This window comes from Miscanthus floridulus, chromosome 7 (genome assembly GCF_019320115.1).
Source record: "Miscanthus floridulus cultivar M001 chromosome 7, ASM1932011v1, whole genome shotgun sequence".
In the NCBI taxonomy this organism is placed as follows: Eukaryota; Viridiplantae; Streptophyta; class Magnoliopsida; order Poales; family Poaceae; genus Miscanthus; species Miscanthus floridulus.
This window is the reverse complement of record NC_089586.1, coordinates 20268067-20291248: the sequence shown is the minus strand read 5'-3', so window position 1 is coordinate 20291248 and position 23182 is coordinate 20268067. Positions and strand designations below refer to the sequence as shown.

Genomic DNA, 23182 nt, shown 5'->3' with positions numbered 1-23182 from the left:
CTTTTCTACTTCTGTGTTCTGATCGAGGTATACAGTCTTTTTGCCCTTTTGTCTTTCTAAATGAAACTTTCACGCATTTAGGATTAGTGCTGCAAATGGCAAACACACAAGGCCTAGCTCCTGGTAGATTACATGAACCAATAAATCCATTGAAAGGTGTCTGGTTCCATAATTTCTTTCGTTCCTTGATTTTTCCCCATTTCAGTTCAATCTTTGCACTATACTTCTATATTTCAAGTATTAGTGTTTCTCCAATGGGACTAATCACACATGCTCAGATGTGGAAAGAGCTGCTTGTAGCTAGCTAGCACAGTGAACGTTGCGAGAAGGAATTTCTCAAAAAGGTTTTTAAGCGACCACATGGTCCCCCCCCCCCCCAACCCAAAAAAAAGGTATAGTTTTGAACGACAGAGAGCATTTCCTGCTCCATGTACATGTAAGGCTTGAAGTCATTACGCAGTGGTATGCCTAGTGGTTTTGATTGAAAAACCTTGTGCTAATTCTATGGTCGGCATTAACGATATCTGTAGACGCCATGTTGATGTTATTCCCTGGAGGCATGGCTTTGGTGACCCCTTCCCATTGTGCTTGTTGTGGCGTGCATGTTGGTGGTTGCCCGGTGCATTGTTGGTTATGTTTGTGATATGTTGTGTGTCTTGCTGTTGTTTCTGTTGTGTGGGTGGTTTTTGTTTCTGTGTGTTGTTTGTGTAAGTTTCTTGCTCTATATTAGTAATAGATGCCCACCGGATTTCTTGCCGGTTGCTTTTTTGGAAAAAAAAAAAACCCTTTCAGATGTATGCCCATATATATATACCTTGGTTGCACCCATTCTCAATAGTTGAGTGAATGCAATTTTACATAATTTTTTTTTTTTGAAACGAAGCAATTTTACTTCATTCATTATGTATCTTTTGAAACGAAGCAATATCGTGTTGGTTAGTAGATGCTCCCCCCACACGATATTGCCAAATTAAACACCAAGAATAGAGCAACATTGCATTGCATTTTCATGCAATCACATCATCTAAGTATCAGACCACGCCCAGCAGTCAGAGAGTGCATTTATCCGAACTCTGAACTTTCTTTTGGCATCCATGGATAGTAGCATGAATAAGTTTTTTTCGAACACAAAGGAGAGCTTTGCTTAAGGATCGCACAAATTTTTACACATTCATAATGGTTGCTAGCATGAATTACGGGTGCGCGTGCGCGTGCCGTACATTCGTACAGGAGCAGAAGGTTGGACTGTGCCGGCAAAGTTGATGCTCCCAGCTTTGTGCTTGCATTGGGGGCTTTGCTGTGGGTCCTCCTGACAGATCGAGACCGTACTAATAAGAAACCAAAAGGACGTTGCACTATCATATAAGACGGGCAATGTTCAAACTTAACAGAAGCATTTTTCCACGGTCCTTGGAAGTGTTCGAGGCTGCACTAATAATGGTATATATAATGTGCGAGCTACCAGAATTTAGAGTTTGCTTAGTTCAGCTGTGACCTGTGGAAAAACTGTTGCTGTTTAGTATGAAACATGTATTCTCTTTTTTATCTTCTTTTGATTGAAACAACTATAAAACGTCTCTATTGTTCACCCATTTGAAAAAAGTAGCAAGCTGAAAATCAAAAGCGGAGGACAAGTTGCTACAAAAATTGTACTAAAAAAAACAGCTACTTATTAAAAAAAAACAGCTGCTTCTAGCGGAACACTTTTTACAAGGTGCCTTCACAAGGACAATGAAGAACCTCTTAACATAACGGATGCCTCTCATGCTGCTTAACTGAATGAGCCGCATACAGTTCCTTTTCCATCAGCAGTTCAGCACCAATGCACCAGCACAAAAGCAGTACTAAACAGCTAGCTAGGCCAGCCCACTACCACAATAATTTGTCCATGATCACCATGCTTGCCATTGCCACTTTGGCAAGGCCCACCGCACTGCAAGCAAGGATCACTCATCATCCATGTGTACGTGCTAGTTCCTGCCTTTCTGGCCAGCCAGCACCAGTACAGGCAGCAGCCATTGTTGCGTTGCATGGACCACTCGAGCAGTTCAGCAGTGGCAGTAGCAGTGTAACACGGACGCATGCAACGATCACTGTGACGGCATCCACAAAAACAAAGGACCGTGCCAAGATTTGTTTGGAGTCCTCTTATTGGGAGGAGCAATTGGGTCCCCTCTTGCGAAAAAATTGCAAAAATGACACTCGAAAGATTGGCTCCTTGATTATGATGACACTCGGGTGGATGACAAGTGGGTCCATCTGTGTCTATGAATGTAGGTCCAGTGTCAAATATGCAAACGACCGATGTTTCGAGTCCCATTTTTGCAAATTTGTACGGTGACCTCGCATAATTGTGGTGACAGAGACAAGAACAGGATGGATGGCAGCTACTTCTGCTTGGACGAACACGGAACACCTGCGACGATGTTGGACGCCTATGAGACAATACATCAGTGTCTCAGTTATTCAAAGGTGATGTCACTGGAGCTTTGCTAAAAGTAACTGCAACAACAGTGTCGTCCGCGAAGCAGGAGCAAGATGACTGATGAGTGACCAACCACAGAGATGCATGTGTTTTGGATCACATGCATGTAACAAGGAATATATATGCCTTGTAGTCTTATTAATTTCTGGATGATGTTGCATCCAAGCTATGTCCATATATGTTCACACTGACAGTACTTTCAGGCATTCACTGGTCTGTATGTTTGCAAATGAATTAATCAGCAAACACAAAGCCACGGCAGCAGGATGTGGATGGTACCATGAAAATAATTGTGTCATCAATCCAATATTGTACGCACAGAAGTTGTTTCCTCATATGTACTTACTCCTTTGACTCAACAATGATGTTTGTTCCGCCTACGAATGAAGCAATTAAATCTATACATGAAAACTGAAACCACCTGGTAAACTTCTGGGCAAGGTATTCATTCGCCCATGCTACTCTCTACATATACATGTCTTTCACATCTCCAACCAACTCAGTTCACTAACAACCTGACCTTTTTTCACCAAGGGATCACTCACGATCCGATATACCAGTGGATGTCATGGAGGCTTGTGTCGTCTCATTCGACAGCATAGGCGAAGAATGTGCCATGAGAGAGGACAAGAATGTTGAGGACATAGCGATGTCATTCGCTTTCCTCATGCTCCTGATCTTGAGATCCATGAAGTCACTGATTATAGCGGGCTTGCTGATCCTCTCTGACTCGACATCCGTTTCGCCTGTAAGCAAGGCGATGACCTTTGAAATGTCAGGCCGGTGTCTCGTGACGTCTTGTGTACACAACAGACCGACTTTCAGGAATCTGCAAGCCTGTGCAACATCCAAGTCGCTGCCCAAAGATCTGTCTATGATTTTCTCCAAAATCCCCTGCTCATAATACATCCATGTCTGCAAGAGGAGAACCCCATTGGTGATCTCTGGGAACTGTAGCAGTAAAGAACAAAAGCTGGATTTAGAAGAATGCTCCCAGTCCCATAACTGCCATATAATGAGTTTTGAGGAAAATCCGAAAAGGTACAAAAGAAATTCCTTGGTGGCCTACAGCACCAGTTTTAAGTGTGCCACATTGGTCATACTACATTTGAGAAGAGAAATTTTGAAATACCATTGCGAAACATTGACTGCACTTATGCACACCCAAATCATACTCATTTTCAGATAATACAAAGTAGTGTTTTAAATCAACAATGGCAAAAACAAATTCTTCAACTATGCAAGCAGCGACGGAAAGAAATGTCAACTGTAATCTAGAGTGCCATCTAACCTTTTCAAGGAGTATCTGATCTTCATATGCTAATCTTGTATCGCTGTTTGATCTCCCACTAACAATTTCTAGAAGGAGAACGCCAAAACTGTAAACATCTGATTTGCGTGTCACTTGTCCTCGAATAGCATATTCAGGAGCCAAATAGCCTCTGCCAATTAAAATGGAGTAAGCAAAGCTGAAAAAGGTACACATAGGCTATATATATCATATACAGGTAATTACAAATGTCATTGTTTTGCTGAACTTTCTGGGCATTTTCTTATAATTTAATAAGTATCGCCCAACTAAATTGAAAAGAATGGTACAAGAATGAGTTTATCTAGGCACTCAAGAAAAAAAATGAAAAATATAAAGCGGACGTTCACTTACAGTGTTCCTGCAACTCTTGTGCTAACATGTGTCGCGTTTGGTGGAAGAAGCTTTGCTAGACCAAAATCAGAGATTTTTGGGGTAAGATCCCTATCAAGAAGTATATTGCTTGCTTTAATGTCTCGATGAACAATGTGGGGACTGGCACCATGATGGAGGTATTCTAATCCCCGTGCAATGCCAAGGCAAATATTTACTCGAGTTTCCCAATTGAACTGGATATTGCTGTGGCGCGAGCCTGATCAATAAATAGTTTAAAAAGGGTTAGGACATATATCTGAATCTTCCACAGTTTTGTTTTAGACCAAAGACCATGGCCGAGCTTATATTGAAAGCTTAAACAGTAGCTTATTACATTACTGTTGTAATGAATAGTTAAAGAAGAAAATCATATGCTTATGTATTATTTTGTTCAAATCTAAGAATAGTTGACATACCTAGAAGTGTTTGTGCAAGGCTATTATTTTCAAGATGGTTGTAAACAAGTATTCTTTGGTCTCCTTCCACACAATACCCATAAAGTTTCACAAGATTATCGTGTGAGATGCCAGAAATTGCCACGAGCTCATTCAGAAACTCCCTTACTCCTTGTCTTGACTCCGTCGAAAGGACCTTGACAGCAATAATTGTTCCATTCCTGAGCTGTCCCTGCACCATTAAGCTGTTGAATATCAAACACATCTAAATTACTCGCAACTTCACTGGTTTCTTTATTGAAGGTTATGCATATTACCTTGTAAACGGAACCAAAACCACCCTCACCAATCTTGTTCGATTGGTTAAAGTTATCTGTTGCCCTGACTAGCTCCTTATAAGTGTATTTTGTTATATTTGTACCACCAGGTACGTCTACACAAGCAGGGTTAAATCACAATAAGAAACAAAACAAGCTAGGAGACAGTATAATACAATATTTTAAAAGGGATATTTAAGAGTGTACCCCATGTATGAGATCTCTACCTTCATTATGGTGGGAACTTGGTTGCCGCGTTGCCCTTCTTTTCTTGCAAAATATAGAAAAGCAACTCATTGAGATTCTCAAACTATTATATCTTAGTGCTGTCAGCTCAATAACTTCAGCCTGCACTTATAATATCAATGCAAGCATTTGCATTTCACCGATCTTCACTGGCTTCTAACATGTTCTGAAAAGAGTGAATTTCAGTTATAGGTACTTGTAGAAAGAGCTATATTGGGAATATCATTTCGAATTTAAGTCAACCTATGGTTAAAATTCAGGCCAAGATTATCCAGTGAATGTTGCAACCTAATATATGGATTATGTATATATCTAAAATGCTTGCAACCAGAAAAGCGTGAATTGGCTTCAGTATATAAGTTGCAGTAGTTGAGGTTGCAATAAATTCTGTACTAAACTGTAACAAAAGTGAATGCACAATCTGCTTGCAAATTCCCAGTGGCCATCTTTTGCTTAGCATTGAACCAGACAAACAATGCTGATGTGCTTCAAGCATATAAGTAGCATACATATATGAGAGCTCAGCGCGTCTGTGTAGATAATCATTAAAACACAATTACTTGGTACACGCGGGCAGGTGAGGCCTGCTGACTAAGGCTCAGAACCAAAATTAAAATTAGACAAAGTCCACAGAACTTGTACACATTTTTATTGAAAAAACAATAAAAATTTCAGTATTTATTCAGTGCAAAGCCACCATTGGACATGCATGATCGGGCATCAATGATTATCTGTCCCATACATCCAACTAATTTATTTCAGGCAAGCTCTGATGTACGCCTGTCACCGCAAGCTGATGTTTATCGTCCAATCAACCCTGGTATACATACCACTAAATTTAGACCATAATTAGACCTAAGCTATCCCGTAACCAATAATTCCAGTGCATGTGACTACACTTAACCAATAACAACCAATATCCGAGAAGTCCAGCATACGTTGGCAGCCGCCAGCGTGGTTCGCATGTAATGTAATGTAATGTAACCACATTAGTCATTACTCACGACCCTTAGCGAATCGAAATTCATTAATTAGCGTCAGTGATTCCGTTGGGACCTTCGTCTGGCAAGAAATCCACGAACCTTGATCAACCGAGAAAAGGAAGCAGCCTACCCACGTCCGTCAGAGAGAAAAAGAACAGGCATGGAAACTAATCGGCTAAATCATTTCTTGGTGAACAGGGGAACCTGGAAAAACCGATGGTTGGTAGCAAGAGCAGGAACAAAAATCCAGCCTTGAACCTTCCTCTGCATATACTCAGGAGAGGGAGAATCAGTCAGGCTCACCTGAACAGCCGCCGTGACCCGGGAGGATGAACCCAGTAGCCCAGCCGCCGCGACAGCCCCAGCGAGAGTCAACAACTCGAGGCAAGAGAGCACCGCACGCCGCGCCTTGTCGGCTATGAATGAAACCACCCGCCCGCAGGCAGTAGAGACGGACAGCACCAAGAAGCGCCGGCCGCCTCCTACTCTCCCCTCCGCAGCCGCCCCCGAAGGCTCGGCGAAGCCTCCGCCCCCCCCGAGTGCCGTGCCGCCACGGGGCGGGGACGCAGCAGCGGCGAGCTTTCGCGAGGGGTAGGCCTGGGGGGAGAAGGAGAAGCGAAGCCGGGACGGACGGGTGACGATGGCTCGGGGGCGCACGCGGACTGTGGACTCGTGGCGTGGTGCCGGGTGGGTGGCTGGCTGGCTCCAAGTAGTACGCGCGGTATTTGACTTGCTCTCGGCTTTGAAAGGTGGATGGTCGCTGGGCGAGGAAGAAGAAGAATGGAGGACGGAGCAGAGGGGTGGGTCAAAACCGTTGACCACGTGGGCGTAAGGTGAGGCGAGGCGAGTCGGCCGGGCTGGGCCGGCCGCGGAGCAGCCGTGTGGGCCGTGGCGGTGGATAGGATATAGCGCGGATGATGGCCGGTCGGAGTCGGTGTCGGACCGGACGCGTACATAAATATAAAATATAAGTTATATTCTATATTTGGTTAGCGCTAATATATAAATGGTTTGATATTAATTTTTTATCTTCTTTAATAATAAGACTAAAAAAGAACCCTTTCTACAAATGGGTCTCTAGGAGAGATGATACTCAAATTAGGTTATATCTCTCCTTACATCCAAAATAGATCTTCTATATAGGTACTCTATTAGAGGTTATATGTATTCTGTTGTAGACTCATTTTAGGCCTGATAGATCTCCTATTGCAGACAGCCTTAGAGCATCTCCAAGAGTTTTGTATTTTTTCCTCCAAAAACTTATAGTTTTACAACTCCTAAAAAAATATTAGGAGAAAAAAAAGAAAACCATCTCCAAGAGTTTCTAATAAATTGCTTTTAAATAATCAAATTTGGGACGAATTTGATGAAGCATCCAATCAACCACGCCACGAACATATGACATCTCATCTCAATCCATCCAGCTTGCCTCAATCGCCGGCCCGGCCAGCCGGCAGTCGTGTCCATCACGGAAGAAGCCGTTGGTGGCTACGGCTACGACCGCCTGAGCGAGCTGAAGGCGTTCGACGACACCAAGGCCGGCGGCAAGGGCCTCGTGGACGCCGGCGTCACGACCGTCCCCGCCATCTTCCGCGCACCACCACCATGACGGGCCACAAGTATCTCCCTCTAGCAGCAGCGGCAGCACTATTAGCGTTATCCCGGTCATCAACCTCTCGGCGGCGTCAGCGGCGGACACAGCCGCGCTGGCAGAGGTGGTCGCGCAGGTGAAGGCCACGGCCGAGACGGTAGGGTTCTTCCAGCTGGTGAACCACGGCGCGGGATTAAGGATCCGCGCGACTGAAGAGTCGCGTAAAGTTACGCAGAATTGGCTCATGTTTTTTAAGTGCCTAAATATTAGGATGATGGATTATGAATTGTTGGAGAGAGATTTTTTCTGATTTTTCTAAAAACCAAGTATCAGGAAGGAACTCCTGTAGACGCTCTTAGGTGGGATCCCACGCGGCGGGCGAGCCAGAAACGCATGTAGACGCTCTTAGGTGGGATCCCACGCGGCGGGCGAGCCGGAAACGCACCCGACCGGGGTGAGGCTACCGAATTTTTTACTTTTTGGCCCTTTTTTCAAAAGTTTCTCTCAAATAGACCCCTGGCGGAAAGAATTCCAGAAATGGACCCTTGGCTCGGCGCCAGAGTGAGTGGCGCCGAGCTCGGCGCCACGGTGACTGGCGCCGAGCTCCTGCCCACGGGCAAACGGCCTGCAAGGGGCTCAGCGCCAGAGCGGATGGCGCCGAGCTCGGCATCGTAGATCTTGGCGTCGAGCTCGGCGCCACTCACTCTGACGCCGAGCTACCTGCATTTAACCCCCGCCCAGCCTTCTTCCCTGAGTGTTCTTCCTCTTCTTTCTCCTCGGGTTTTTTTCTCGCCACTTCATCCTACCTCACGAATCGACATATTGGACCTTGAAAACCTTGATTTGATCCATAGATCTTCGAGAGCAAGGTATACTCGCTCACCTCCTTGTTTTTCTCGTATAGATTTGGTACATATTAGTTGGATTTTTGAACCTAAGAATCGTCATCACTTAGGGTTTCATTGTATCCCTCAATATATGTATTATACAACTGTAGGTTTATTTCAAGGCGTGAAAAATGCTAGCAAACCAAGTCACATGTAGTTATGTTATGGGTTTATTGTTGTGGATGAAATGAGAAACCCTAGGTTTAGGGTATAATGTTAACTGCTTTTGGTTCTTATAACGAAATTGATTGTATTGTAGTTATGGTTCTCATTGATATTTTGTTGTGATGTTTTTATTTATGTTTGCTAAATTACATCCTATTTGTTAGATGCAAGAAATGTTTCGGGAGGAGTTTTGGCGAAAACAGGGTCGTCCTCACGAATTATACCCCGACGCGTCTAGCAAAGATGCCCCTGTTCCCCCTGATCTTCCTGTCCCTAACTGTGATTGTGGTTTCCCGGCCCATGTTTTTCAATCGAAACATCCAGACACAGCCGCGCGTTGCTTCTACACATGTAGTCGGTTTAATATAAGAAATTATTTGTACTATCCTTTTTCTTTATTTGTTTAAGTATGGTACTAATATATTATTGGAATCTCGTTGTGTAGGACCATGAGAGGTGCTTTTTTCTTTCAGTGGATCGATGGTGCAGAAAAGTTTGATCCTAGGTACCTCTTTTTCGATGATTGGTTTAGAGGGAGACATCCACGTGAGCACTTCAAGCGGTGGGTTCCACCCCCCCTAACCCTCCGGCAATGACGGCTAAGGAGAAGCACCTAGCCGCCGTTAGACGACTCGAGGAACCTCCTCTGTGCGATTACGGAGATCGAGCTGTGATAAACCCTGAGAATACGTTGGAGTTTGTGTGTCCAAACAAGCATGAAGTAAGTGCAAAGTGTATGTGTTAAAATCTTGAGCTATATGTGTTTATGTACTAATGTCTCATTATTTAGGTGTATTCAATGGCGAAGTGTCGTTTCAAGGAGTGGTTGTATGGTCCTAAGAACCAATGGCCGGAAGAACCGCGGAGGGTTAAGGAAAAGAAGAAAGAACGTGTAATCTACAAAGCACCTCCTGTCATGTGCGAATGTGGTGTAAAATCCAACAATGGCCTAGTCCCTTCGGAGCTTGGAATAGGTCATTATTGCGGCCATATGATTGAGTATGATGAGGTTTGTTATAATTCTAGTAAACATGAAATCGTATTTTGTTTGTTTTCCTAATACATATATGATATAATATTTGTTTTGAACAGAGTACTAGGAAATGCAGTTGGGAATGTTATGATGGTCAAGCTAAGTTCTTGGATGAACTGAAAAAGAGGCAAGTAATTGCACGGAAGAGGGGATATGGACCTGACTACGTCAACCTATTCGTTAAACATCATAAAGAAAAGATGTGTGAGTTTGCTAGACAGCGCGGTATTTGTAACCCGATCGATGTTGGGCTTAACAAATAGGGATTGGAGAGGCGAACGACGTTAGAGGAGGAGAGGGCAAGGAATGAGGCAAGGGAGGAGACAAGAGTACAGATGCAGGTCTTGGATGAGCATGTTGCTACATTATGTGCCAGTGAGTGCTTGAAAACCTTTTTTCGTTGCCTGGTTTTAAATGTAATATTATCGAGTTGCTAACTGATTGCATTTTATACATCAAGGGATTGGTTGCAGCGGAGAACATGCTGCAGAGGTGGCTCGTGCAAGATATGAGGAGAAGAAGTTAGATGCCCATAGATCATGAGCTGGTCGCACCATTCAATCATCGATTGTGCTGTGTGATGATGGAGACGAGGATGAGGACGACACTGGCAGACTGAGTGAGCTCATTGCTTTAGCAGAGGCGGGCATACAGGCGCAGGAGGCTGACGACGACACAGGCAGACTGAGCGAGCTTATCTCTCTAGCAGAGGCGGGCATTCAGGCGTAGGAGGCTGACGACGACACTGGCAGACTGAGCGAGCTCATCGCCCTAGTAGAGGTAGGCTTATAGGCAGAGGAGGATGACGACGCGTTCTTCACTCAGGCCGTAGCGGCCGCAGACGAAGCGAAGGCCGCTTACTACAAACGACAGGCAGGTGAGAGCAACGCAGTTGAGCCTAGCCGCAGCAACAGGGTTGTAGTAGAGGACTGGTACTCGGATGATGAGTTGCTTACTCAGTACGTTTCAGATTGAGGATTTGGAAGTGCATTTGCCCCTTTGTCTACTGTCAGCACTTAGTTATACTATTAATATGTTGTGTAATATGACATAGTATCTAACTTTTCATTATGTGGTTGTTTTCATTATCAATGGTCTTAATATTCCGCTTAATGATACAGACTTATTCCTATTTGAACACGTGCTGCAAAAAACAGTTAACGACATACGATATTATAGAAATCAACACACGAAACACATTAAATGGCATGTGACTACAGGTACCGAACCTGGGTACATAGTTTTCTTTGACTAAACCTAACATGCCTTAGGTAATTAAACCATGCCTTCGGTAATTAAACCTAACATGCCTTAGATAATTAAACCTGGGATTCTCCACAAGAAAAACATAAACTCATCCTAGTAGTGTGGCCACATAGCAAATTGTGTTGCACCTTCTCCATAGTAGCCTCCCATTGTTGGTGGTGGTGGTGGCGGGGGTGATGGGGGAGACCCCTTTTTCTTGTGGTTAGGGCAGGTGCAATATGGATCATTGCAGAGTGCCTCCTGTGAATCGGCACCATTGTTGTTGTCGTCCTGTTCGTTGTCCTTGTAACCGCTGCTAACTTCCCTTTCTAGATCGAAGATATGGTCTTGTAGGTAGTAGATGTACTCCGCATGCGGATAAATAGGTCGAGGATCGACTCACCTACTGAACCCACAGTTTTCTTCTGTCAAGGAAGACTACAAAAAGTATGTCGTGTAAGTGATATACAAGACAAACATATTGAAGAAACAAATAGTAAAAGAAATTACCCATGCTCGCGGGCATTTGAAGAAACGACGACCTCCATCTATTCCCTCGGTGAACATCTGCACTAGGCAGTCCTCACCATGCATGCATTTTGGCCACTCTTCTTTCCTTTCATCGTATCCTATCAGTGGTGCCTCTTTGGTGAAATCACTTTTGCTCTCAACTGGGAACCTCTCATAAAGAGCTTCCTCAAAGAAATCAGGACCAAGAGGACCCTCCCACCCCCAGGTAGTTTTCTTCCCCTTTCCTCTCCCTCTGGACGACCCTCCAGACATTGGTACTACAACGAAAACAAATGCTGAGGAGTGTTCTTCTTTCTTATTATTTGTGTGAATGAGAGGGAGTGAGTGGTTATTTATAGGTCAAGAGGAGGAATGGAGGCCTGTCAATGTGCCATGTCAGCGATCCGTGTGCCGCTTTACCTCAGCCCTTGGATCAAACAGTCATAAGATGGATGGTGGAGATAGAGTTTAGTTGTGCTTCCTTGCATGTTGTCCTTGCAGCTGAGAGGTCTATATCAGTGATGTGATAATTCGATGATGTCTGTGTATCTGAAAAGTCTATATTTATTCTCTGAAAATCATAGATTCTCTGAAATGCATAGATTCTTGTACACAGCATATGTACAAATATTCCTGGATTATAAACGTAATAAATTTATAGTTAATCTGTGTACTACATTTATGTCTTTGTACAAGTATAGTATGATTAAAGATTCACGCAAAAAATTCGCAAGATACGGTCTTGTATTAGAAGCATCCACAGTTACAAACAGAGACATCAATATATATTCTAAACATTTACTCATCCAACAAGCATAATGCAACCACAATGAATATCACAACTAACATAATATGTCATGCAAAGTACAAATAGTCCACAATATTCATACGGTCCCGAATAATTAAAGATAAGTAAATACAATAGTTCATAGTAACATCTACCACGTCTCTCACTGTCTCCTACTCTTGCCCTTACCCTTGTGACCCAGAGCGCTGGTGCCTAGAGTGTAAGGGTCACGGGGATGGCATCGCCTAGTGCCTAGAGGCGATGTAGGATAAGTCGATGGAGCGTCATGGAGCTGAGAGGGCCCAAGCTCATCGTGCCTCTTGTCCATGTCATCGTCGTCGTCGGCCTCCTCGTCCTCCTCCTCGTCCCCTGTAGCTGCTTGACTAGAGGAACCCAAGGCTCCTCTTCCTGCGGAAGGATCATACACGTCATGCGTCGTGTTTGTCCTGCAACCATAACGACCAGCCGCACGGCGTAGATGATGTGACAGCCTCTGTTGTACAAAACAATGTTAAGTGAAAGAATATAACGTATTAATGATTTGTTTGAAAGAATATTTGTAATCTTACATCTAGGAAGCCAAGTATGTAGTCATCATTGACTCTAGGCCGAACGCGCTCGATCTCTTCAATTGAGCTTCTCAGTGTATTGCCCTGCAACAATGTTTTCAATATTAAGACTTCTGAACACCTAATGTATTACAAGGGTTATATATTTAGTTTTGTTTTCTTTTGTACAAGAATGTAACTTATTACAAGGGTTATACAGCGCGAAGGTTGCAATAACTACAATAGATAACTCCTAACGTCGGTCCAAGAACACCTAATGTATTGTTATGTAACTAAACGTAACAAAATAAGTCGATTGGCTTACCACTCTGTCCAAGATCGGTCCTGCCTCCACCTGCCTTCCTGCACGAGTGGATCAGTCGTACGTCGTGTCCTCATCGTCGAAGGACTCGATGTCGGCGTAGTCAGCTTCGGTCCACTGTAGTCTGAGCCTGCACCTTGTCGAACACTGGTACCAAGCTTGGTACCGCCTGAACTCATGGTTCATGTGTGGCTCGTTGTTGTCGTCTAGGTTGTCGTGCATCTCCTCCCATTCCTCAATGTAGGACTGGTGGTGCCTCTCCCAGTCAAAAATCTTCTTGTTCCTCTAACGATCCAACCTGCACGTATGTCATCGTTACATTAATCCACGTACGTGGCACCATATTATAATAAATGGACCATCATCATGACTCATTTGAAATATCAAAACACTTACTTGTGTAAGTCAACGCCAGTCGAGAACATAGGCATAGGCCAAAGCTGTCTCACTCCAAATTGGCGTGCAACCCTATCTGGCAGGTGGTACTCGATAGCATAGAAGCAGATTAGAGGACACCTCATCCTATAGAAGTAGTCGTCGGCCCCACATACGGTGCTCAGCTGAAAAAGTAGTGCGTCCTCTCCACCATATGGCTCCCACTCTACCTGCATCATGTTCAAATAAGATGTTAGATGGTATACTAATCCTTTTAATAGGTGCATGGAAAATAAAATTTACTTACACTAGACGCCGTCAGCGAATCTAGCTCGTTCGTGTACTGAATGTACGCCCGGTCTATCCTCATGTGCGAAACCCTGACCTGGTCCCAAAGGTACGCCCACGTCGGCTGGCGACTTGGAGGCTGACCTTGGAACCACTCACGACGAGCCAGTACCTCTGGACGACCAACTGGAAAACGAGCCCACATCCACAGCTGTAACAGGTACACGTATCCACTAAGTGACGGGTTCGTCGTAGACCGACGACACCCCTCGCACAGCTACCGGTATAGAAAACACAAGACTATAGAGCCCTAGCTGTACTGACCCGCCTGGTCCCAGTTACTAAGGCAGTGGATCCACATCCAAGACGCATTGTCACCCGTCGCGTCTGGAAAGAGAACGCAAGCAAAAAGGTGTAGGATCCACGCCCGGCAGTAGTACACAACCATCTCCTCATCTGCCTCCTCGGGGCACTGTGCGAACTCTGTACGTAGCCATGAGATGGGAACTCCAGAAGTGCGAGCCCCTTGCTCGCCAAGCTCACGCCCAAGGAAGGCCTCCACTCGTGCTCTCCATCCCTCTGACCTGCACTGCCCGGTGACTGGGTTCCCATGAATTCTTAGGCCTAGCATCTTCTGACAGTCCTAAAGCGAGACTGTCATCTCCCCGAAAGGTAGGTGGAAGCTGTGAGTCTCCAGCCGCCACCTATATTTAAGACCAAGGAAGATTACTTGTCAAACAGTCAATCGCATTAACAAATGGCCATGAATGGAGGCAATGATTCACTTTAATACCTGTCTACCAACGCAGTTATCGCTGCTGAGTTGAACTTAGGCAACCCACGACGAACCTAAAAGGAGATGACATCTAGGCCAACTCTTTGCAGGAATGGAGTGTACCTATCATCGTACCGAATGTCTAAGAACCCACTGTGGGTCCTAGAACGAAGGTGCGGAAGGTCCTGCATCGAAGATAACATAGTAACATGTTACTTCACGAACACATGTACGAATAAAACTTATAGATTATTACCTGCCCCAGCGCAACGAGACGTCCTCTGTGGGTCTCCTCGTACGTCGGGTCGAGCAGGTGGAATTGCTCCATCCTACAAAAAAGTGAATGAATTAGAATTGCAATGTACAATGAAACATGAACTTATAAATGTATACATAATTGACACAAATACAAGCATAAATTGAGACATGCATAATTAAATATATGATATGACAAAATATAAAATAATACTATAAACCAATAGTCCTACCTCACTAATCTGCCAATGGCAACTTCATGAGTTGTGGCCAAGTCTACCGCACTTGCCACACTCGTACTGCTCGGGATCAGTAACAAATGGAGTTCCTCTCCCACGCCTAGTTCTTCCGGGTATCTGATCCATAACCATCCTATGTCTCGTCCTCTGCCTTGATCCACGCTTGTTCCAACGGTAAGCTGGATCCGCAATGTACTTTGGCCCATCATAAGGAGGCCACTCTCCAGGGTCCCGGAAAGGCACGAAGCGAGGGCTCTATGTGTTCACAAGCGTGTTGACACTGAACTCGTGAGGTATCCTCCTCTCGATATTATAGTTGTGATGCCTAGCTGCTGCCACCAAATACGAACATATAAAGTGGTATTGCCTTGGTTTACCACAAGTGCACTTGAAATCTTGGAGGACAACCACATGTATCCTCGACTCTCGGACCTCGCCATCGGACATTGTACCACCCCATGCTCGACCTGATAAGTCCCTGTGGCGTGGTCAAAGCATGCAACCTCATGTGTGCCAGCCCTTTCTCTTGCCTTCTCTAGGTGTGCCTTTGGTTTCAGAGCCCATATCTCTCCATCACTACTCAACTACAATGCATGGGCGTGTCTATCGTTGAACCAGGCAACAAGCTTATAGAAGGTGAATTGAACAATTGCATTCATGGGCATACCACGTATCCCCAATACCAATTTATTGAATGACTCTGCCATGTTGCTGTATTGAAACTCGTACCTCCAGCCACCATCGTCATGAGCTCTCGTCCATTTCTCCAAATCCCTCATCAAACCCATGAGCCATTGTCTACCTTCTGCATTTGATGCGGTTCTGACCTGCTCCAACTTTTCCCTAAAGTACTTGTCCTCAAGCTGTCGAGCAGCCTCCTGCAACAGATCAAAGTTTTTCTTGACACTGTCCTTCCGTAGGAGATTCTCGGCAAGGTGTTTAGTACACCAACGATGGTGCAAAGGTGCATACCCCTCTAACTGCTCTCGCACGACATTAAGTATGCCCTGATGCCTATCAGATATGACGCCAACCTCCCTACCAGGGCCAACCACATGTATCCGGACTAGCCTCAAGAACCATCCCCAACTGTCATTGCTCTCCTTCTCAACCAAAGCAAATGCTAAAGGAACCAACTTGTTGTTCGCGTCACAGGATATGGCTATAAGAAGTGTGCCCTAGTATTTGCCAATCAAGAACGTACCATCAATGGAGAAGACGGGACGACAATGCCTAAAGGCCTCGACACACTGAGGAAAGCACCAGAAGGCATGGAAAAATATCTGCCTCCTATCCTTCCATGCATTAGGTTTTGGGATGTACTCATAATGTATGCCTGGATTCACCGCTTTGATTGCATTAAAAAGAACTGGCAGCTGCTCATACCCATCCTCCCAGTCCCCATATATCATGTTCCACGCTCGCTGCTTAGCCCTCCATGCTTTACCATAAGTTATCACATATCCTCCATACAACGCCTCAACGGTCCTGATAATTGTTCTCACCTTCATGTTGGGTTCTCCCTGCAAAATTCCCATCAACCGCTTGGCAATTAGGGTAGATGTCAACTGCCGATGCCTCAGTATCAGCTCATGGTCAGCACAATTGTGTGGCCCAACTACTTTTGTGATCTTCCATTTTCCGGTCACCTGTTGCTTCCTTGCACAAACCCTCCATGGGCAGCGTTCCTTGTCACACACAACTGTGTAACGACGCTCCACATATGAATGCAATACCCTATAAGGCCTCTTTTGTATCACTGCAAAAGCCTGCAACCACCTCTTCAAAGTAGGGAGGTCATTGAACACCCTTCCCTCCTCAATTACCATGTTAGGACCGGCCTCAGGAGCTTCTAGGAGCTCATCATCACGTCCTTCTGCAAACGCCAGATCAAAATGAGCAAGATCACTAAACTCATGAACTCTAGGATCACGGCGGTCGGGAAAGATACGTCTCATCATCTCAACATCACTCTCCGTCAGCTCTCCAACAGGACGATCATCATCAGAATCAAGAGCCCTAGCCATCTCATATGGCTCCGAATCATTCATAATTTCAACATTGTTGGAGCCACGAAATCCATCTAAAAAGTGCACTTGCGCAGCAACATGGGGCACATCGATATTCTCAGGAATGTCTCCTGCAACGTCATTACAGAAATGAGGAAAGAATGAAAAAAAAATACCATGATTCTGATGAGCTCCCAAAAACCATGCGGTTAAGACACTTACTCGGATGATTCTGTGTCAAAGGGATCTCATAAGGAGGATCTGCCACGAAAACATGAGTATGACAACCATCTCCAAATAACGCATTGGGGGCACATGCAGGTAAGGTTCCGGAACGGGAGGGTCGATGTGTGCCGGATGATCCATTGCTGGGGTAAACCCATGAGGGATTGGATCAACTAACACCCGACGAACAACCACGTCCAAACATTGCAGCTGGCTCTTCATAGCCGATCTCACATAATTGTCCCACTGATCCGCACAACCAATTGAGATCATTCGCCTGAAGATGTTCGGAGGACAACCTAGGTGTAGTACACCATCAACTGCAATGTCATCATCTCCAAAGCAATGCAGCTCCTCCCGAGCCCTTGCAACCATATCACTAAATGAAGGCCTATCATTGAATAGCACAGGCACGCTTTGCATGTCAAGAAACTCAACATATCCATAACGATCGCTTTCAACCGTGCCTCCATGATATATGGTCACTAGGTTGTCCATCTATTTAAAAAACGTAACGAAACACATGTCCTTTAGTCCAAATTATACGATAGATAGTACCTAACAAGTACTTTCTAACTACAAACTAAGTAATCATGATAATAACTACGTATATATTTATAGTGTACTCACTAAATAGCAAGATCATATGTAGGTAACTACAAATATAACTACATATCTAAGTAGCTATCTAACTATATCTATTTATCAATGTATCTATGTTTCTATCTATCTACATATATATATAACCATATCACTAACAAAGTCATCACAATATAACTAGTCAATAACATACACCAACTAAATAAGTACATTGCATATTCATATTTTATACCTTTCCGGGTCGACGGACGATGGGCGTAGGTCAAGGCGAATATCCGGGACTGCGGTGGCGCGGCCAACGACAGAGGTGGCGCGCGGCAGTGGCGGGGTGGCCGGCGCTCCGCGCTGCGAGACCGGCTCGACGGCCGCAGGAGGCGGGGCGAGGCGAGGACAGCGGTGGACGTCGGCAAGGCGGGACGAGGCCGAGGCCGGCGGTGGAGACAAAGGCTACGACGACGGTGGAGGGCGTGGCGGCTCGGCGCTGCAGCCAACCAACGGCCAACAGCGTGAGGGCACGGCGGCGCGGTGCGGGCTCGGGCGAGGGAGCGGAGGCAGCGGCGCAGGCTCGGCCGCCGGAGCAGCAGCGGCTCGGACGGGCCCGGCTCGGGGCGGGCTCGGCGCAGGCGGGCGCGGCGCGCGGCGCGGGCTCGCGGCGCGGCGGGCGCGGGCGGGCGGGTGCCGCGGCGCGGGCGACGTCGGGCGCGGGCGGGCGTGGGCGCGGCGGCGGCGACGGGGTTGGCTAGGGCAACGAGATGGGGAAGAAGGCCGGCCGGGTAGATATTTAGGCCGAGCTCGGCGCCATCCGCTCTGGCGCCGAGCCCTTTGCAGGCCGTTTGCCCGTGGCTAGGAGCTCGGCGCCGAGCTCGGCGCCACTCACTCTGGCGCCGAGCCAAGGGTCCATTTCTGGAATTCTTTCCGCCAGGGGTCTATTTGAGAGAAACTTTCGAAAAAAGGGCCAAAAAGTAAAAAATTCGGGCGAGGCTACAGAGACCTGTGGCGTTGCGTGGCGGTGTGGACGCGTGGTCCGGTCCAGTCTGGTGGTGGCCGCGGTCGCGGTTGAACCAGGTCAATTGAATTGAAATTTGACCGAGCCAACGTTTGGGGTGGCTGACCTGACCGGACTCGTTGCTAACGGCGTGTGATGTCTCCGTGGGTGTGTGTAGTGTAGCTGTGTAGGACGCCACCTGCACTGCATGTGGGCTTAATATGTGTGTAGCAAAATAAATAAATATTGCCCCTTCTCTATAAGGCGACAGAATTTAATTTGTTGTTGCAGGTTGGGTGAGGCTCACTGGTCAATGTTGAGTTCCGTTCAAAGGTTGTAAACTGCTGATGCCCTTTCAAGGGAGTCACGCCACTTTTTTCCCTTCATTTTCTATAGGTCTTGTTTATCCTAGCTAGTGTATTTTCAAATCCAAACACGGTGCAGACGTTTAGTGCGTACCATGTCTATGGGAGATTGGACGGTGGATTTTGAAACTGGCAAACCATCACAATCGTTTGTTATCATGAGGGACGTCACCTATAACCAATGGCACATTCATTATTTCAATTTAGATAGGGGTGTGGTGATCCAATTTACATGATCTCTAATAATACTATGAACATTATAATTATTAATCTACAAATACAGATTATCTATACTACATAGTTTACAAACCAAGGATAGCTGCACATATGCATCAATTTTGTATTTTATACCTTACATTCCTATAGTACTATAAATACAATCAGCAAAAACAAGTTACTAGTACAGTATTCTAGGTTACTGACGGACCAGGGTTTATATTTTTCCTTAATCAACATAAACAGGCTCGGTCAGATTTGATTAGTTCAAAAAAAGTTAATGTGGTCCCAAAACAAAAAAGAATGGTTAGGGGAGATGTTAGTGTTTTTTTCTCGAATACGCAAAAGATTTGTGTATCATTGTAATTAAAAAGAAAAAGAAGAAGAGTTTAACTATACATACGACACGCTTCTAATGAGCGCCATAGGAGGTCTTACAGTTGAGACTGGACTTTCCCAGCAGACTGTTTCAAACTTCGATATTACATAAAAGTAAACAACCGAAACAAGGGCAGCGCAGTAACCTACAGAGTTGGGCGTCTCCGCTACTGGCCGCGCGACTCTGCTCCGTCATCCGAGAAGAGTCTTCGACCAGTCGAAGCATTGGTCGCCGGGAATAGCACGTCCGGTGCTTCCACTTCGCTCGACGTCAAGTTCCTTACGAAAAAGTCATCGTAAGCTCTCTTGGATGCGGATGAGATTGGAGCTCCCGGCGGTGCAAAGCCCATCCTTCACATGAGGAGCACCTCGCCCTGCTTGGAGGTCGGAATGTGCGCCAGCGGCTGAGCGGCAATCCGTCTGCTCTATTTTGACATGGGTTGTCTCATGGTTGCCACCTTCTGCCTAGGTGGGCTGGCGATTAATGGCGGCATTCGCTCGAGCTACACCTCCTCAGTGAACCATGCGAGACGGCAGGCAGCTTTCGCGTGGTGTGGGCGTCGCGTCGCTGAGGGTGGTGCAACCCTCTGTGACGCGGGTGCTCCCGCTCGTGGTGGCGTGAGTTGTGGCGGCCCCTGCACTGACGACATCAGAGACAAGTCTGTCGTCCACTGAGCAGCCATCGCCGGGGAACGGGTGTCCGCCATTAGTGCTTCAACCTCCTGAGGGGCTGTTGTAGCAAGCAGACACTCAGGTGTTGCTGCTCTCATTGGCCGGCTCACGACGAGCGAGGTGGCGAGCTCCTCCAGCATCGGGTCAAAAGAGATGACCAATGCAGGAGGCCCCGCACTCACGCACAGCGCCAGCGCCAGCGCCACCGGATCTGACTCGGGAAAGCTTAGTGCAGTAGTAGAAGTAGGTGCCCTATCGGCGTGGTCGGCAGGCGCACCCGTGCCGATCTCTTTCGGCTTAGTCTTGCGTCGCCGATGTCGCCGTCTCCCACCGGTGCCCCCCACGGCCCCCGGTGCGGCACCCTCCACACCGCCGCGTGGCACATGCTGGGAGGACGTAGGGTTGTCGCGAGCAGAGTATCGTGGCAGGTTGGCACCCACCACCGCCGAGGTCGAAGCAGTCCTTCACTTGAGTGTTAGCCCATGTAAGAGACCCTCCATCTCTTGTCTCCCTGTCTCATAGGAAAAAGGTGATGATGTACATTCTAATAGCAGTTTGAGTTAACAAGGTTGAAGATACACAAGATGCTGAACCTAAGGTTTCATCTTTGGAAGTATGAGGTGGGACCACCAAAGCTATTATAGTTGGGTTCTTTTTTGTCTATAATTCTTGTTGCAAAGCCTTTTTGATGATTATTGAGCATACAATGGACAATCATCTGTGAAGGAATTTGTTCAGAAATTTCTAGATTATATAATACGTATAGTATACAAGCCTGCATGACCATGGAATAGTGGAAGACAAAAGAGGCATCGACTACCAACAACGTCGGAAATCGTGGCATCAAGGACCTTGCCAGGAAAAAGAAGGATTCATTTTAGTATATAACAGTATGTTTGGACCCATTAGTTCTAAAAAAATAGCTAGCTAATAGCTAATAGTTGATGATTTTTAGCTAGCTAATTTTTGGTAGGAGGATGTTTGGATCCTATCGGGTTCATAAACCCGGGGTCCCTCGAGGACCGGCTTCCACGCCTGGGCTCGGTCTAGAAAAACAACATACAGTTCATGGGCTGGCCCAAGAGTCTAAAAACACAACGGGCCGAAAGGGTAATCCGGTCGCCGACCGGAAGGTCTACCCAAAAGAACAAGTGCCCGTTTGTCAACTTCTTCGGCCCACCTCTCCGACCGGAGCACTCGCTTCGGGCACCAGCCGTCCCCAAGCGGTCTCTCCAATCAGAAGGCCTGGTCCAAAATGCTGCATCCTACTCCGACCCCGTGACCGGGGCTCGTGGGAACCCTGCTCACCGCTCTTCTCCGACCGGCACACTAAGAGCCGACTAGAGTCATCCGACCGGGGGCACCTCGTTTTGAAGGAACCAGAAGACGTGCAGAGAAAGGCAAGGCATGGCTCACAAGTCAAAACCACTGTACCAGGGACCATACCCTGCATGAAACAGTGCTCTATAGCCACCCTGACACAAAGTATTGTAGGGGCCGCTAAAAACTCCCATACGGTAAGTCCCCCACGTGTCTCTAGACATCGATCGTAGTATGGGCTCCAGGATTTGCCATACCGGGTGAACATAGCACGGCTCCTCACATGCCCCTAGGCATCAAGAAGTATTTGCAGGTACTGGCGTCCATCCTTCCTGAAGAAGATAGCTCGATCTCCCGTGCACATCTGACATTCTACAGCGACATCAACAGTATTGGGGGGCGTCAACCATTATTCAGTTTTCATCAGCGTAGGCAACAAGGCTTAGAAACATCCATACTCTCTCCCTCTCACCTGTAAAGCCATCCCCTTCATCTATAAAAGGGGATGCACTTCCTCCTATGAAGGGGATGGACTTCTTCAAGTTCAGACTCACTAGATCGACATCAACACCTCCAACCGTAAGACCACCAAGTTCCGACCACAACCCTTCCGGTCAGAGCCAACCGGACCTCTTGTACACCCCCTCCTTTCTCCTTCTTATTTGAAACCCCACTATAGACTTAGAGCACCTGGGCTCAGGAATAAAGTCACTGACCGACCCCGACTGAACATAGGGCACGTTGTCTGAACCAGTATAAATCCTGTGTCATTGAGTGCTAGACCACCTCTGATCACAATGTAGAGCAAAACTACAAATATTTACCAGTTGGTCACTTTCTGCACTGACAGTTGGCGCCGTCCGTAGGGAAGACGTTGTACATTCAACACGCTTTTGGTCATTGAATGGCCCATTTTTCCACCACCCCCGCCGTGGCGGGCTTGGGCGATACGATTCGTTTCGGCTCGCTGGAGTTCCCCACACTCTCGCCCACCGGGATGCGGGTTCCACCCATCTTCGAGCCATCCCATGCCTTCCGCTTCAGGAGCCTGAACTTCGTCATCGACCGGCTTGGCGTACTCCTCCGCGAGAAGACTTGTGACCCAGCACCCATCGGAGGGATGTCCTCCATCGACTTCGGGACGCGCGACTTCGATGACACGGCATCTGCGCTTCATTCCGAGCAAACTCTCTGCTCAAACTCCGCTGTAAGTAATATACATGCTGTTGTTTACTTACTATGCTCTATCTTCCTCCAAATACCCGGTGGGTTACCGTTGTCC

The 23182-nt window shown here is 46.5% G+C and overlaps 1 protein-coding gene and 1 long non-coding RNA gene across 3 annotated transcripts; one reads left to right on the top strand and one right to left on the bottom strand.

Moving 5' to 3' along the window:
- Positions 1 to 684: 684 nt before the first annotated feature.
- Positions 685 to 6959, bottom strand: LOC136466690 (cold-responsive protein kinase 1-like). Of its 2 annotated transcripts, none has more exons than XM_066465183.1 (7): positions 6414 to 6959; positions 5109 to 5293; positions 4882 to 4997; positions 4586 to 4796; positions 4149 to 4386; positions 3777 to 3927; positions 685 to 3400 (listed from the first exon to the last, which is right to left on the bottom strand). In XM_066465183.1, the coding sequence occupies exons 2-7, from the start codon at positions 5176 to 5178 to the stop codon at positions 3023 to 3025; spliced, it is 1164 nt and encodes a 387-aa protein (XP_066321280.1). In that variant the 5' UTR covers positions 5179 to 5293; positions 6414 to 6959; the 3' UTR covers positions 685 to 3022. The 2 variants fall into 2 exon arrangements, with proteins under 2 accessions (XP_066321280.1, XP_066321279.1); XM_066465182.1 differs by having other exon boundaries at positions 685 to 3436; positions 6414 to 6951.
- A 2288-nt stretch (positions 6960 to 9247) lies between these two features.
- On the top strand, positions 9248 to 10386 carry LOC136462749 (uncharacterized). The gene is made up of 4 exons (XR_010760803.1): positions 9248 to 9474; positions 9544 to 9762; positions 9846 to 10161; positions 10247 to 10386. It is a non-coding gene; the product is annotated as an uncharacterized lncRNA (long non-coding RNA).
- The last annotated feature ends 12796 nt before the right edge of the window (positions 10387 to 23182 follow it).

Coding starts and splice junctions, on each gene's coding strand:
- LOC136466690 (XM_066465182.1), bottom strand. CDS start 5,178: ATGAGTTGCTTTTCTATATTTTGCAAGAAAAGAAGGGCAACGCGGCAA. Junction 4,998..5,108: donor AAGTTCCCACCATAATGAAG/GTAGAGATCTCA, acceptor CTGCTTGTGTAG/ACGTACCTGGTGGTACAAAT. Junction 4,387..4,585: donor CCTTGCACAAACACTTCTAG/GTATGTCAACTA, acceptor TTTATTGATCAG/GCTCGCGCCACAGCAATATC.